We start from the raw sequence: 14,958 nt of genomic DNA on the forward strand, positions 1-14,958 counted from the left end.
AGAAAGAGACCCTATTCTTAAAAAGATCTTCCCAGAGCCACCCATCCTAGCCTTCAGACAAGCACCGAACCTCGCCAACCTCATCACCAGAAGCAAACTTCCTCAGCCCCAGAACACACTGAAAGGATCCAGACCGTGCCAGGACAAGACATGCAAAACCTGCCAACACATCTCCACCACCCCCACAATTACAACACCCCACAACAGAGCCATCAGCATTCCTGGATCTTACAGCTGCACCTCCAGAAATGTAATATACCTCATCCAATGCACCAAATGCCCTGATGGAAAATATGTAGGAGAGACCAAACAACAACTGTGCACCAGAATGAAGGCACACCGGAAATCTATCAAAGACAGAAACACCCAATTACCGGTGGGGGCACATTTCTCACAGGAGGGCCACTCTCTCTCCAATCTCTCAGTCCTGATACTCAAGGGAAACTTACACAACACTTCCCAGAGATGAGCCTATGAGCTCCATTTCATCAACTTCCTGGATACTAGAGATCATGGACTAAACATAGACATTGGATTTTTGATACATTATAATCTGCCTGGCAACTGAGTCCCCAGCCCAGCCCCTGGCTTCTTTACTTTTCATTCCATCCAGGAAGAGCACACACCAACTGCTGAAACTTCCTTAGCCTGACGAAGGGTTTTTGAACTCGAAAGCTTGCTTAATAACTATTCTCCAACTATTTGGGTCGGTCTAATAAAAGATATCAAATTCACCCAAGGAACTTTGTCTGCCTATGTCCTTTAGACCAACACGGCTACAACCTACACCCCTGCCCAGCCCCAGGCACTTTAAAAAAAAAAAAAAAAATAATAAGCCCTGCACTCACCAGCTATGGCAGCAGCAACTGGGGCCTCTGAGGGCTCATGGCAGAGCCCTCTGCACAGCACAGAGCAGTGGGGGGCAGTGGGGAATAGCATCTCCACCTGGCACCTGTGCAGCAACTGCCCCATGGCATGGTTGCAGCGCGGATTGACAGGGCGCTATGCACTAGGAGTTGAGGTGGCTCCACATGTCAGCCAGAGCCCGGCACCACTCAGCCCCAGCATATGCCCCTAACTGTCAACAGGAAGTGGATTATGTTCATTATTACACTTCATTCACATTGCTCCCTAATGTGTATTCCAGTCAAGTTAAGTAATCACAGACTTTGCCCATCTGGCTAGCCCCAACACAGACTATCACAGGTCTGGAAGCAGGACAAAAGCCTTCTTGTACCCTCCCTCTTGTGTAGGCATGACAGAATTTTATGTATGTGATGACAGACCAACACTCGAAACAAGAATACTACTTCTAAGTATTCAAGGTCCCATTTGTATTTACTCTAAAAGTGTTAGTTCCGTTGTCACAGTTAGATGCCTAGGATCCCTATACAGTTAACAGAAAGAATCAGGTGCCTCCAAAAGGTCACCAAGACACAGATGTGCTGAAAAGGGAGGCACCTGTAACTAGACCAGCACTGTCCATAATTTACGAATGGCTGGGGATCACACATGGCCCCCAGACTGCACAGGCCACACACTGCAGAGATGGCCTCCAGCACATCAGCAGGAGAGAGAGCTGCCAGGATGTGCATGTTAAAAGCTTGCAGGCTGCTAGCTGGACAGCCCTGAGCAAAACAATGTAAGATGCAAGACACATGGACATCTCTGAATTCTTGCTTTTCCTCAAGCCTCAGATGTTTAACTCAGAAGTATATCTGTCCTCTCTGGATCCAGAGTACCACTGTGGAGGCACGTACCTGGGCCAAGATAAAACTGACGCTGAAGGTAACCGAATTCAGTGAAAAAGGGCAGTACCCCAAATTCACTTTTGTATACAACTACTGTTCATGGCAGTACCAGCATTTTGACCACTTGACTGATTAGTAGTTAGAGAATTCTTCAATCTAGGAAATAAGTCAGTATTGGCACTCCTCAGTATAAGAAAAGTCAGACCTATAAATCGATCTCTTGCCTGGACTTCAGATGAATTTACATAAGAGTCTCTTCCTTTTGGAGCTGAGCCACAAAGCAAGCAAGCAAAAGGGAGCATAGCTCTATAAACCAGTAAAAAAGGCACTCCTCGGAAAGGAAGAGTCCTGGGTTCCAGGCCCTGCTGCCAGCACTACATATTCATTTTTACATTAGACCAGGGGAGGGTAAAATGCAGCCCGCAGGCTAGATGTGGCCCACCAGGCCATTCTATCTGGCCCGCAGGGCCCCTAAAAAAAAAATGTAGAAAATTTATATTGATCTGCCCCTGGCTGCCTGTCATGCAGTCCTCGATGACTCAGTAAGCAGCCCTCCGCCCAAAATAATTGCCCGTCCCTGCATTAGACAGTCATTGCTTTAAAACAGAACTAAGAGTGGTGGAAAGAACCAGGATATTCCCTCTTCAGGCAAGTGGCCTCTTCACTTGATTACAGACTCTCTCATGTTTTCTCTCTTTCTAGATCCATGAATTTTGAACTCAGCAATTTAGTGCCCCAGCTTCAACTGGAGGATACAGGGTGCTATTGTCCAGATCAGCCTATAGTTTGTTTGAATGTTGCCTGCAAGTAAATGTAGGGTACTATTCCTTACGTTTTTCTTGTCAATTGTTAGGTGTGCTTTGCAAAAACTTAGGAGAGGGGAGATTTACAGAGAATATGGGTGTTTTCTAGCACTGTTCCAGATGTCATTCTAGAACTCTTCTGAACACAATACAAATACCTAAGCCAACAGGACAAGGGACCCTTTCATGTTAAAACAGAGGTACCTAAGCAGTTCTCAAGCTACTGAAGTAGGATCAAATCTTGATCACTTTTTATAATTTAGGGCCTAAATTCTACCTAAACTCCAATTAGGTGCCTGCAAATAGGATTTGGATCTGGCCCTAGGGCCTCTTTATACTGCCAGAGTGGTATAAAAGAGATTTTAGTATAAATGAGAACTAGAATGAAAGTCTTCTGGTCACTATATGGACATATATCCTATAATGGACAATTATTTTCTTATGCTTCCAATTTGTTTAATTTTCAACTCTTTGTTCCTTCAACTAAAAGTATACGAGCAGTGCTTATAACCAGTCAGCTATCAAAGGATTCTTTAGCAGGCAAAATCTTGACAGGATGAAAAAGCAATTTTAATATGTATTGTTTAATCTCCAGTGTACATTTTTGCCATAATGGAAACGGATTAAGAAAGAAAGAAACTCAATGATGGCCAAGATCTCTCTCTCCCTTACTTCTCCTCCCTCCCTGCCATTTAATTTGGGTAAATAGCTATATAATGATCTTAACATAATTAAAAACCTTAGACTTCCACAAAGGGGACAATTTAGAAAGAATCAAATCTGAGGGGATTAGATGCTAGATTACTGAATGCAGTAGCACAAGTATCATCTTTTTTAATATTATGAAATTGAATGAGCCTTAGATATGCGTATTAACTGGTTCCAACAATATGACTATATACGTAAATTGCCTGTTATTAAGCAATCTTTTACAGGAAAGAAGTTTGGACAAAAGAAATTTGGTTTTTTTGGGAAAAAAGGGTGGTTGCCTACCTTTCTTGACCTAGACTGCTTTAAAAACAGTCATTTGGATCTCACTTTACCCCAAAGACTAAAATAAAGGGACTTTTTCTCTAAATCTAACCTATACAAAACTGTAATACTATGTGCCAGGACAAGTCCTGATCCAAAATTTAGACAGTAGACATGCGAGTTGCAACTCACTGAAATTAGACACCAAAATATGTCTTTATGCAAACTGTTCTCTTTCCCTATTTAAAGCTGTAAATTGAAAACACCTGGACAAGACAGCTTCACCATAAATCTGCAATTGCAGACCTACTTCTGTCTCAGCTTTGATATTCAGAATTATCAGAAGGGCTGAAGACATTGCTATATTAGTTTATACAAGGCAATGCAAAGCATCATCCATCTAGTTTAACTATCTTTTATTCGGCCACAGTATTTTATAAAGATATTTGGGAGTGGAAAACATTTTTTATTTTTAGCTGCACCTTTCAACTAACTAAATTTGCAAACACATCTCTTTTCCCCCATTACAACTTTATACTGTTTGTTTTTTAAACAAGTTTATTTTAAATAAGTGTTAAAACAGTTTGGAATTATTCTATTTTAAACTGACAGTGAACCAATATAAAATATCAGCTACCACTTTTGATTTACTAATCATTTATTTTAGATGTGATCTATTTCTGAATTCTTAGGAAAAATATCAGTTTGTAACACACAAGGGTGTAAAATACCCTTGATGGTGCAGGACAAGCAGCAATGCGATCTCCACACTTTCCCTGCTACCTCAGACCCATGGTGGGGGGTCTGTGACAGCAGGCAAAATGGAGTATTGCCTGCCCAGCCAGCCCCATGGGGTGGCTGAGTGGAGGAAGCATCACAAGGTAATAGACATCTGATGCAATAAAGTGGCAAGTCTGTTTCTACCTTTGTTGCACCACTGATTTTCCTGTCATGTGGCACAACAAAGGGTAAGGACATCTCTTTGTTGAGCAATATTTTTAAGGCAGCACAAATGAGACAGACAACATCTGTAACACTTGGTTAAGTTGTTTGTGGGCTCATGCTCTCTGCTTAAACACTGTTCTAGTCACTCTGGTTCCCAGCATGGTTTGACTAGGCAGTGTAAACAAAACCAAACAATTTAAAAAGAAAAAAGAAAAAACAAGTCTGGGCTGACCTGGGAAATACTATTGCAAGATATCTGACTAACATCTTACTGCAATGTATAAGAATATATTAGTTCAAAGCTATGTGAATAACTCAGGGGTAAGAGAGCAACAACAATACTAATTTTCAGATGTTATGTTTTAACCTTTTCTGATTATCAGCCCACAATCATAAGAGATCCCTATAATACTGCTTGCATTAACAAACTATCACTGTTACTACTGTACAAATTTCTAGGGATTATAGTGACCAACAATAAATACTTGCTTGACCTGAAGTTACTTCCATGTTAAGAAGCATCTTAAGTTTTAAGACTTTAAGTAAATCGGTTCTGCTTTGCTGAATGAAAAAGGAAAATATTTCAACAATTTATGCTAAATTATTTTTTATTCATTGCTACTGTCCAATTTTCCATCAATTTTTCACTTAGCACCTGATTCTGCCAGGTGCCATTGACAATGACTATCACTGTCATGGAGACCAATACTTAATTCTACAAACAAATACTCCCACTAATTTCCACAAGGATAACCACAGAGTAAAATTTCACACGTAAAGTCTGAGAGAAAAATACACACCTTTAAAAATGTAAATATTTAAAAATATGCCAAAAATTAAGCCCATAATCAAAATCTGAATATTAATTTTATATGCTGCTTTTTCCGGGGTGTATTGGTAGAGGGCATTTTTAGTCTACATTATCAACAGGGATCCAGATTTTCCATTTCCCATGGAAAAAAAAAAACACGGATTTTCCCTTTTAAAAGAGAAAATCATGGGAAACTGTGGGTTTCCCCTTGCAGCCTTCCAGCATGCAAGGAGCTGCTTGGGGCTTGAGGGAGCAAGGGGAAGGTGACTTGGAGGCAGGGGGTGCTACGTGTGTGTACACACACACACACACACAAGGGGTGGGAGTAGCCCTGGCAGCTGGATACAGGTAAGTCTATGCAGATTTTGGGTTGTTTTTTGTTAATTCAGAGAATTTTGGATTTCTTAATAGAGAAAACCAGGTAGTTAAATAGAGAAAACCTGATAATTAACTTGACATCTCATGAGTTCCCTTTCCTCACTTTCCTTTGAAGTTTTCTCTCTTGTAGCATGGGGTACAATATGCAGTGCCTTACTAATATATATTTGATTAATACTAAAGACAGCCTAATAGCTAACTCCTTCTGCATTATAATATATATGAGGAACATATGAATATTCCTCAAGACATGGAGTACTGTTATCTATGGTATTCGTCCACTAGATATCCCTACTGATGGATTTGTTTATGTATATCAACAGGACTTTTTTTATACAGAAATATATATTAAAGCATTAGTTTCCATTCAGTATCTTGCATTTAGTGGGCCTCTGGTTACCTGGAACACTGCAACAATAGTCACCCTTTTTCACCACAACTTTTTTAAGTATCATGAAGTAGGAGTATCACTGTCACAGCTAATTAACTTATTTTGTCTTTGTGGACTTTTTTGGTAGAAGTTGGATGTACAAATAAAATCACATGCCTGGTATTCTGCCTTTGATATTACCTATGAAATACAGCATGGAACATTAATTACACATTAGTTTTTGACCCCTTCCTTATTTAGTGACCGATGATATCGGCTCATGGAATGATGAAAATGAATCATCTTGCTAATTCAGCAGCTACTGTGTCTATATTTAACCCTCAGACACTATGCTACATTTATCACATCAATACAAAGAAATATAGGAAAAGACAGTGAACTGTAAAGGTCTGTGTGCGGTCTCTGACAGCAGTAAGTACTGGCTGTGGAACACTAAATACGCTGCAGGGGAAAACTTGGGGATAACCTGTCTACAGGAGAAATTTATTCATATTTTTCTCACCCTTCCCACAAAATGGATAATTTATGCACTGAACCCATCTAATATAAAATTTTGGATGTTCTTATTATCCATACTTATCCAGCTTTTTACATTAAATCAATTTCTTATTTTAATTATTCTAGTGTGTTGGATACAAGAAAGTATAGCCCCTATTCATATTTTCCCATTCAAAGCTGCCAACACAGAATCATGGAATCAGAAAATTGGAGTTGAAAGGGACCTTAGGGGTCATCTAGTCCAACTCCCTGCTCAAAGCAGGATCATCCCCAACTATTTTATTCCAGCCAAGGCTTTGTCTGGCCAGGTCTTAAAAACCTCCAAAGATGGATACTCTACAACCTCTCTGAGTAACTTGTTGCAGTGCTTTTCCTACCTTCCTGGTGCGAAAGTTTTTCCTGATACCTAACCTAAACTTCCCTTGCTGCAACTTGAGCCCATTGCTCCTTGTTCTGTCACCTGCCACCACCGAGAACAGTCTAGCTTCATCTTCTTTGGAACCCCCACTCAGGTATTTGAAGGCTGTTATTAAATCTCCCCTCAGTCTCCTCTTCTCCAGACTAAGCAAAATCAAATTGCATAGTCACTGCTGCGCAAAACCATGCTAACTACAACCATTTAAGAAAATATTTCTCAAGCATTCGAGAATTAGGTACGAGGGCAGTGCGATCGCTGATTCAATTTGGTGGAGATTTGGCCCAATTCAGTGGCCGAATCTCTGAATCTGAATTGAATCAGAGGACCTTTAATCTCTCTGAATCGAATCGGAACCCTCCAAATCGATTCAGAGAGATGTGGACAGACGCAGTTTTAAATGTTTTTTCTACATACCTCTAGGTAGCAGGGGTCCCACAGGAGCATGGGGGGCTCCCCAGTGTGCTCAGCAGCAGACCTGGAAGTGGACCAGAAGCACTTCCCCATTTCCCCCCGGCTCGGCAACTGCTACCATCTGGGTCTGGGGGGGCACCCTGGGTCCCCCTGTGGCCAATCGCCGAGCGGGGGGGGGCGCACGACGATGACGACACAGGAGAGGAGGCCCCCTGCACGCTCCCTGGCAGACTCATAAGTACTTCCAGTCCTCTTCCAGATTCACTGCCGAGCATGTGGAGGCCCCCCTACACTCCTGTGGGATGCTCCACATGCCCCAGCATTGCAGCAATCACAAGCCGCACCTGCTACTCAAGGTATGTAGAAAAACTTTTAAAGCTGTGTCTATGTCCAAATCACTGATTCTCTGAATCAGCATCGAATCTTCAGATTCGGCTGAACCGAATTGCCGACAGTGATCCCATTCAATGAATCGAATCACTGTCCCCCATTTGGGCCAAATCCAAATTGAATACGGCCTGCTTCACATACCCCTATTAGGTACACTACCACTGTAGAACTGGGATGGACAGTTCATACTGCAAACTATTCTGAGCAAGCATCTCCACTGACCAATCCTTTTTCTTTCTGTTGTTGTGAACCAGGCTCAGTGAGAATAAAAAGGCAAGAGAGTAAGAAAAATAAAAGAGCCTCCAGAAGTTAGAGGTTATGAAAGAAAACCTTACACGTGATGGGAGTAAGACAAGAAGGCTGGAGCAAATGTTTACTCTACATTTGCTTTTTTTTCCCTTTCTCAGCTCCTCTTCTTTTAATCCTATTTTAGGGAACTGGACCTCTCTCTTCTCCTGCCTCCCACACCCGTGGTTGAAGGGCTGGGGTTTCAAGAGCAGACAGACAAATCGCGTGTATTTCTAATTCCTTTAATTAGATTTTAAGTACACTATCAATAGGAAAAAAAATAAACTTAGGGGAGTCTGCACCCACCAGCAAAAGTGGAATAGCAAAAATGTTCAACTTGATAACAATAAAGATTCCAAGAAGCCTCTTGTACAGCCCATTCAAATACATAATTTCTCAAACCATTTTCAGCCCCATACAGGTTCCCCATCCTACAGGATTTGTACGCCAGGCAGACATGCATGCTTTTCAAATGCAGAGCTACTCTGCTATCCTATTCCATGATGTGTAAGGAAAATCAACCAATGCAGAATGAAACAAGTGCATCATCTACACTTTGAAATACAGTTTGGACCAGTAAATGTGCAATATGTTTAAACAAAAGATTCACTATCCAAGGAAACTGGCCAAGAGTATTATGAAAGACAGATTATTCATGTCAATCAGTACAACTACAGTATAGTCAGAAACACACAAAACAAAGGAGCAGTTGACTCCAAACACTTACCCAAAATTTTAATATTTCTGTAAATCTCTGAGACCAATACAAAACTGATGTCTATCTTTTGTAACAGTCATTCCCTTCTACGTGTTTCCCTGCTAAAATCCCATTCAGATTGCTGCATTTTTTTGGTACGTGAAACAGTAACTTGTTACTGTATTTGTGTTAAGAGTAGAGATAATAAGCAGTGTGTTAAATAATGCGTAAGAGAGAACCATATACAATACCCATAGCTGCTAGGTACTATATCAAATAATAGTAGAGATGCAGTACTGTATTACCTAAAAAGAGAACAGTTTGCTACACAATACCAAGTTACAAGTTAGTAAGGGTGACAAAAAATGTTTGTTTTTGGGTAATGGAAACCAAGATGACCAAAGTTTAGATAATCAAGTATGTAGCAGACTCAGTACTGTTCTAGTAGAAGGAACTTTTTCAGAGAGACATGTGGGTAGGTGGGTGATGACAACAAGAGGTATGGTGGTTTGGACTGGATAGTCTCACTTGTGAAAAAACCTCAGGAAAAGGGTTCTGGAAAAGTAAGTATGTGCAAGAGTTTCTTTGAAGGGCTCCCACCAAATCTCTCTCGAGACACAGAGCAAGTTCATTTCTCATATGAAATGGGGCATAGTGCCAACCCACAAACCTGGGAAATATCTAGGAATTCATGTCAGGCCAGATCCATCAAAACAGATACCCCATGTCTTTGCAGTAGACTGTACCCTCTTCACGCTTCCCTCAGACTTGCTAAAAGCACTCCCACTGACTTCAGCCCTTATCTCTTCTGATTTACTTACCAAACTGGAAATCACATTTATCCCCCTAACTCCCTACAAAATAAAACAGATGTAATAATTACCTTATGAAAAAAATTAGTACGTCCTACAGCTCCAATTTTCCCTGCATGGTTCAGAAAAGAAATGTTTCCTTCAGTAGTACCATAAAATTCACATATCTTGATATTACCAAACCGGTCTAAAAATTCTCTCCATACATCACTTCTTATTCCATTTCCAATCGCCAGGCGAACTTTGTGATCTTTTTCTCCTTCTTTCTATTAAGAGAAAACAAATGAAGATTCTCAAGAACATATTATAATGGAAAATTTGGTTGCAGCATATCACCTGAACAAAAAAAGTGTACTAACTTCTAAAAGAAAGAAACCAAGACCTTGTCTACACTGGCTGGCATGTTAGAAGCCTAGCTGCCAAAGCCTCATCATTACAGGAGGCCTACAAGAATTCTTGTAGGAACTGCACAACTCTACTTTTATCAGCTGTGTTTGCAGGATGTGAAGTGCATCATAGCAGGTGCAAAATGTCAAAGTGGCTGGGTTATCCAAAAGGAGACATGGACATTTCTATACATGCCTTATGCTACCATTTTGGTGGTGGCAGAGGCCTACTTTCAGTAAGAGTGATCCTGTTACTCTTCCAGCAGGAAAAAAAGTGTTCTGCATCTGTGTAGGAGTTGTGAATGCAGGTTGCCCACATTTTTGTGGAGAGAACTCAACCTCTGCCAGCAAAACTATGTAGCCTGTCTGGTGTCCCTCAGTTCTAATTAGAAGCTAAAGCAAACTTATGAGACATATCTAGCATATAGCTGGGCTGTTACAAATGTTGTACTATATATGAATATTGAAATATGGATGATTTGATGAGAACATGTAAATAATGTCTTAATAGAATCAACTAATACTTTTTCTTCCATCTAGATCAGTTTTAAAACAAAAATAGAAGTCATGTTTTTTCTTACTGTGAAGAATGGAAAAAGATAAGAATTGTTTTTCAGAGATTTGCATTTGGAAAGGATAACAGTTTCCATCCTGTCCTCATAAACTGGTTATAAATTAAGCAACCAAGATTTCACATAGTTGATGTTCATATGACTTCTCGCCCTAACTAAAGCACCTGAGCCATCTGTTATACAAACTTTCACTATTTCCTTTGTTGCTATGTTGACTACACATTTCTTCTTACATTATGTACTGCAGAAGCTTTTGTAGCTTTGCAACCTCTGCTAAAAGCAGCATACGTTCAGTAATGGAAACTAACTATGAAGCTGATTAAATGCAGCCAGCAATGAGCATGACTGTAAAACACATGATGCACATGGGGCAAACATACTGATTTGTTTTTTTGGCTTAAGGTCAAATTAGTTCTAAATTCCAAACAGACTAAGCTAATTGTCCAAGTCCAATTATTCAAGTCTGTGCGGTCCTACCACCAAGCAAGCGTTCTCCCTCACAAATCCATCAGTAATGGACTTTGGATACTCCCCAAATCCATGGCAAGCATCCTACATGCAGGTCCCAAACCCAAAGGCATTGAAGTTTAGATGCCCCCTAGCCATGCTTGCTCCTAGCCAAAAGGCCAAACAAAGCAGCAAGCTGGAAGGAAAGTGGAAATGCAGTCCCCCATTATCACATCTGGGAAACTTGCAGGAGTCAGCCTCCCCCCTGGACAGGCCTCACCCTGGGAAAACCTGTTGATCATGGCATCTCCCCTGCTAGGTAAACATGTTAAAGGGAACCTTTTCACGTCCTTGTAACAAGGCATGTAACAGAATTCGCAGATTTGTTGGAATCGGACAGGCCATGCTGTGAGCGCTTCTACTATGGCTTCAAACTTGCAACCCATAGGTCAACAACTGTGTCCAGCACCTTTAAGGACAATTTTTCATGTCCCAAGCCAAATCAATTTCAAATCCATGAGTCATTCAAGAACCATGTGGCCCTACTACCAGCAAGCATCCTCTCTATCCCTGCCTGGGGCTTCAGATGCTTCCAAATCCTTGGGCCACCATCCTACGCACAGGCCCAAGCTCAGAGGCTTGGGGTTTGGATGCTCTCAAGTTTTGCTTGCCCTCAACTGTATGGCAGCAGGAGCAAGCTATGGAGAACTCTCCCATTTCCAGCCAGCATATACTATGCATTACTTTAGTTAGGGTACTACCTCCTGCCAAGAAAGTGGTTTTCCCCTGCAACTAGGAAAACCACTTCCTAGATCATGGTATCTCCCCTGCCAGGTGTCCAGCACCTTAGCACAACCCATCTGAATAAGATGCCTATTGACCCCTGTCCCCACCCCCAGTCCCGACTCTTCTTCAAGTCACTGTGAGTCACTACACTGCATACATTTCAAATTCCTCTTCATTCCCACAGCTGAGCTGTGCCTTCCTTTCCCATTTCCAAGGATTCCTGTAGCTTTACCAGCCCTAAATGTCTGGCAAACATCACCAAACAGGGTCCCAAACAGTTTACCCAGAATCTCTGACAGCCCCTCTCAGCCTGGTGCTGATTAGTGTGGGGGTGTGGTATCTGGAATATGCACACCCATACTGAACAGTGCTAAACTGTGGGGTCACCATGGCTTGAAATGCTGGTGACTGGTGGTTCCCCGCCCAATGAACTATATGGTAAATCATGAACCTTTTGGCTCTTGGCTTTGGACTAATATCATACATAGTTTGTATTCTCTCTATAGGTACAAAAGTGCTGCTTAAAAGTGTGTTTATGGAGTACCTGTACTAAAACTTGTATCAGTTTCAAAAAAGGTAAAGTGCATCAATTCTAGGTGAACTAAGTCTAGGGGTGGTATATGCAAATCGCTACAGCTTTATTTATTTCAAGGTCAGTGTTTTAAAATTTCTCTCCCTTCCATATGCTCAGGGAGAGCAGGGTCTGACTATAATAGGGAAGGGGTTGCAGGAAAAAGTTAACTGGCGGGGCAGGACAGACCTGACCCCCTACATTTAATCTCCCTGCTGCATCAAATTCAAGACAAGCCTCCAATAATTTGATTCTATACCTAGAAAATTATATCACATTTATAAATTTCCCATATATAGAATCTAATTATTGGGAGGACTGTCTTATAATCAGAGCCATTCTATATTCGAGTAAATATTGTCATTCTTAGATAGTGGAGAGGCTCCTGTTTTCCACCTTTAGATGTCTTATGGTGACATGACAGAAACTGCTTCACATTAAGATCTACATCTTACCAGGGTAAGAAGTACCTCCATTTTGCAAATTCTACAGTGGAGCTAAGTATCACTGTTTATGTCAATACTTGCATTAAAAAACAAACAAGTAAGGGTTATAGTTATTATTTTTCTAACATTTTCTTTAGCTGACAATTACCTGATCAGTTCTACCACTTTGCTCAATGGCTTGCCTTGGCATGGTTATACAGAACTCTGCGAGTCAAGGACACAGGTTCAGCTGGGTTAATATGCTGTGCAGACACATCCTAGGACAGGGGCAGGCAATTATTTCAGACGGAGGGCCACTTATTGAGTTTTGGCAAGCCATTAAGGGCCGCATGACAGGCAGCCAGGGGCAGATAAATATTAATTTTCTAAATTTTTTAGGGGCCCTGTAGGCCAGACGGAATGGCCTGGTGGGCTGCATCCACCCCACGTGCTGCATTTTGCCCACCCGTCCTAGAAGTAGGATGGTCAGGATGTGCAGAAATGTAACACTTAGATTTTTCTAAATACACTTTAAACCCCAAAGGGCATTTATACACTTGCTCTGGGAGGCAGTGGGGGGAGAAGCTTTAAATTAGAGTGGCTCCAAGAGCCTCTCTAATTAAAGCGCCTGGAGCGATACGTGTATCAGCATCCCTGTGCTGATATATGGCACAGGGGTGCTTCAACTAAAGCTTGTCAAATAAGCTTTATTTAAAGCGCCTCCACTGCCATTTTTCAGCATGGGAACACTGATACACATGACACTGGATTCTGCTGGAGTGCAGTAATTCCATGTTGCAGCAGACTCGATTAAGAGTTTAGAAATATAGACCACTTTAGACGGGTTTAAATTTCCAGGAACATTTCAAAAGCACACTGTGAAAAATCAAGTACTAATTTTGAACATTTTAGAAGGGTAGCAGCTGGTACATCCTAACTGTGTATGAACAAGCTGAGAAGATTCAAATACAGCAAACTGGCTCCAGCTTTAACATTCCTCCATCCAGGAGAAAAGCTGGAACTGGTTTGCTGCATTTGAATAGTTCTCAGCTCATTCATACACAATTAGAATTTACCAGCTGCTGTACTTTTCAAACATTCCCCTTACCGAAAGGCTCCAACACCTGCAGATTACTTAGTTTTCTTTTCTGTTGCAAAAAAACAAGTAGCCACCTACTAAAGAGACAGCTTAAACACATGTTTTAGATGGTTTCTAAAGTATTTTAACTCAAATGCTGAGGTCTTACATTTTATAGCAAACTAACTTTACTGTACATTTAAAATAAAGTTCTTAAAAACTGAAAACTAAAAAGAATTTATATGAAAAGTGGGTTATCAAGTTCATCAAAATGAAGTGAACTGTAACATAATCTAGCAAAACAAATAAACAACCAACCAACCATTAACAGCAACTTTGTGCATGTAAATTATTGCAGATCATACCATGCAATAGTTGAATTTTTTTTCAAAATTATGATGATAAAAATCCTAGGTAGCCAATTATTTTACTTTTGTAGTCGACTCTCATGGATGAAAAACAACTTATTTGAGTAAATTAGAATATGAAAATAATATATTATCTAGAAACTGATTAACATGAAATTTGAAATGCATTTCTGAATTACCTTTTTTTAAATCTTAGTTTTTCACCAGTCCCATGGGACACCTCTACCCACTGTGGATCAGGAGGCCCAGGTAAGGGAGATTCCTTGCCCTCCATCGAAGCTGACCTCGTGAAAGAACACCTTGACAGGCTGGATACCTTCAAGTCAGCCGGCCCTGACTGTTTACACCCCAGGGTACTCAAGGAGCTGGCAAGCATCATAGCTCAGCCCCTGGCACAGATCTTTGAGAACTCCTGGTGCCCTGGTGAAGTGCCCAAAGACTGGAAGAAGGCCAATGTCACACCAATCTTCAAGAAAAGGAGGAAAGTAGATCCGGCAAACTACAGGCCCGTCAGCCTGACCTCTATCCTGGGGAAGGCCTTGGAAAAGATTATCAAAGAGGCCATCCTTAACAGACTAGCTGACGGCAATATCCTGAGGGATACCCAGCACTGGTTTGTTGTGGGTAGGTCTTGCTTGACCAATTTCATTTCCTTTTACAACCAGGTGACCTATCACCTGGACAAGGGGGAAGAGATTGATGTAGTATATTTTGACTTTAAAAAAAAGCCTTCGATCTGGTATCCCACAATCACCTCTTG

General features: G+C 41.1%; 1 protein-coding gene across 6 annotated transcripts in view; it reads right to left on the reverse strand.

Annotated features, from left to right (window-relative positions):
- The window catches only part of LOC102577186 (long-chain fatty acid transport protein 6), a 52,366-nt gene that overhangs the window by 11,705 nt on the left and 25,703 nt on the right, over positions 1 to 14,958 (reverse strand). For 5 of the 6 annotated variants that reach the window (XM_014608800.3, XM_059724889.1, XM_006276136.4 and 2 more), the window contains exon 6: positions 9,637 to 9,831. The exons of the other annotated variant lie outside the window; for it this stretch is intronic. In XM_014608800.3, coding sequence (XP_014464286.1) covers positions 9,637 to 9,831 — 195 coding nt within the window. The remainder of the gene's footprint in view (positions 1 to 9,636; positions 9,832 to 14,958) is intronic. 6 annotated transcript variants of the gene reach the window in all.

This window comes from Alligator mississippiensis, chromosome 3, assembly GCF_030867095.1.
Source record: "Alligator mississippiensis isolate rAllMis1 chromosome 3, rAllMis1, whole genome shotgun sequence".
Taxonomy (NCBI): Eukaryota; Metazoa; Chordata; order Crocodylia; family Alligatoridae; genus Alligator; species Alligator mississippiensis.